Source organism: Diaphorina citri, unplaced genomic scaffold (genome assembly GCF_000475195.1).
Source record: "Diaphorina citri unplaced genomic scaffold, Diaci psyllid genome assembly version 1.1 scaffold9359, whole genome shotgun sequence".
NCBI classification, from domain to species: Eukaryota; Metazoa; Arthropoda; class Insecta; order Hemiptera; family Psyllidae; genus Diaphorina; species Diaphorina citri.
The window spans coordinates 1-1,265 of NW_007386733.1; the positions used below are offsets into that span (position 1 = coordinate 1).

Below are 1,265 nucleotides of genomic sequence, written 5' to 3' on the forward strand. Positions count from 1 at the left end.
TAGCCGAAAATTCCGGTCACTAAAAAACCCCATTTTTATGTTGTTGTTTACAAATGCGAAAATTGACAGTTAAGTAGGTAATTTTTTTTCCCTAGCAACCCAATATTTTGCTACAATACAATATCAATGCTGGCTTCCGTGGCAGGACATTTACACAATTTTCTTTTTGAAAGGCCTGATTTTTTTTTCGTTTTGTAAACCACTTTTGCAGACATATCAGCAAAAGTGGAGGCTCTTACCTGGAAACATGGGCTGTCCTAGCAGGAGTTCGGCGAGCACACAGCCGGCACTCCACACGTCTATCTTGGTCGTGTAGTCGATGGCACCGAAGATGAGCTCGGGGGCGCGATAGTAGCGAGAACAGATGTAGGACACGTTGGGCTCGCCCCGGACCAGATGCTTGGCCGAGCCGAAGTCGCACAGCTTGAGAACCCCGGTCTCCGGATTGAGGAGCAGGTTCTGCGGCTTGATGTCCCTGTGACAGATTCCTGGCGAAAGAAATAGAGGCGAAATTGTTATCTTTAGTTAATTGTTGGCCAGCCTAGTTACCTTGCTTGGTAGTGCGTTTGCCTCGTAAGCGCTAGGGCCGCGGGTTTGATTCCCATCCGGGGCGGATTTTATCCTAAAGGGATAATGTTCGTTCTCGGAACGGCTGGCTTTCTCCTATCCTGTCTTCCTTCTCTCTTCGATTTCGGGACGATAAGACCTTAGCAGGTACAGTTCCCTCTATCAAACTTCTTTAAAAAAATAATAGAAAGTAAAAAAAAAAAAAAAAAAATGAACCCACCCTTTATATTAAACAGATTAAACTTTATCTTGAACACATAAATTTTGTCCTCCTCTCTTCGATTTCGGGACGATAAGATCTCCGTAATTAAAAGTCGCAATTGAGGGGGAATTAACGTTCCAAGATATAGAACCTCCATCTTACCTAGAACATGTATGTAGGCTAAGCTACGGAACAACTGGTAGATATACAGCTTAGTATAGAAGCAAGGGAAGTTTTGCTTGGATTTGCTGTAGTGTTTGGCCACTTTGTATACAGTCTCTGGCATAAACTCTAACACAAGGTTGAGGAAAACCTGCGAAGAGAAGATCGAAAACAATAATTAGCTAGTGGTGATAGGATATTGAATCTACAGTTCCTCCTCATTCTCCCCCTAAATCCACCTGTTCCTCAGGGGAAACTAAAGTTAAGTAACATCACTCCTTAACTCCGTACATAAAAAGACCACTCTAAGGCTTAGCTGTAGGGGCAAACAGCC

General features: G+C 43.5%; 1 protein-coding gene across 1 annotated transcript in view; it reads right to left on the bottom strand.

Moving 5' to 3' along the window:
• Positions 1 to 233: 233 nt before the first annotated feature.
• LOC103522575 (glycogen synthase kinase-3-like) overlaps positions 234 to 1,265 on the bottom strand; it is a gene marked incomplete at both ends in the record, with an annotated part of 1,713 nt that continues 681 nt past the window's right edge. Inside the window, 2 exons of the mRNA XM_008487676.2 lie at positions 234 to 488; positions 932 to 1,082. Of these exons, the coding sequence (XP_008485898.2) occupies positions 234 to 488; positions 932 to 1,082 (406 nt within the window). The remainder of the gene's footprint in view (positions 489 to 931; positions 1,083 to 1,265) is intronic.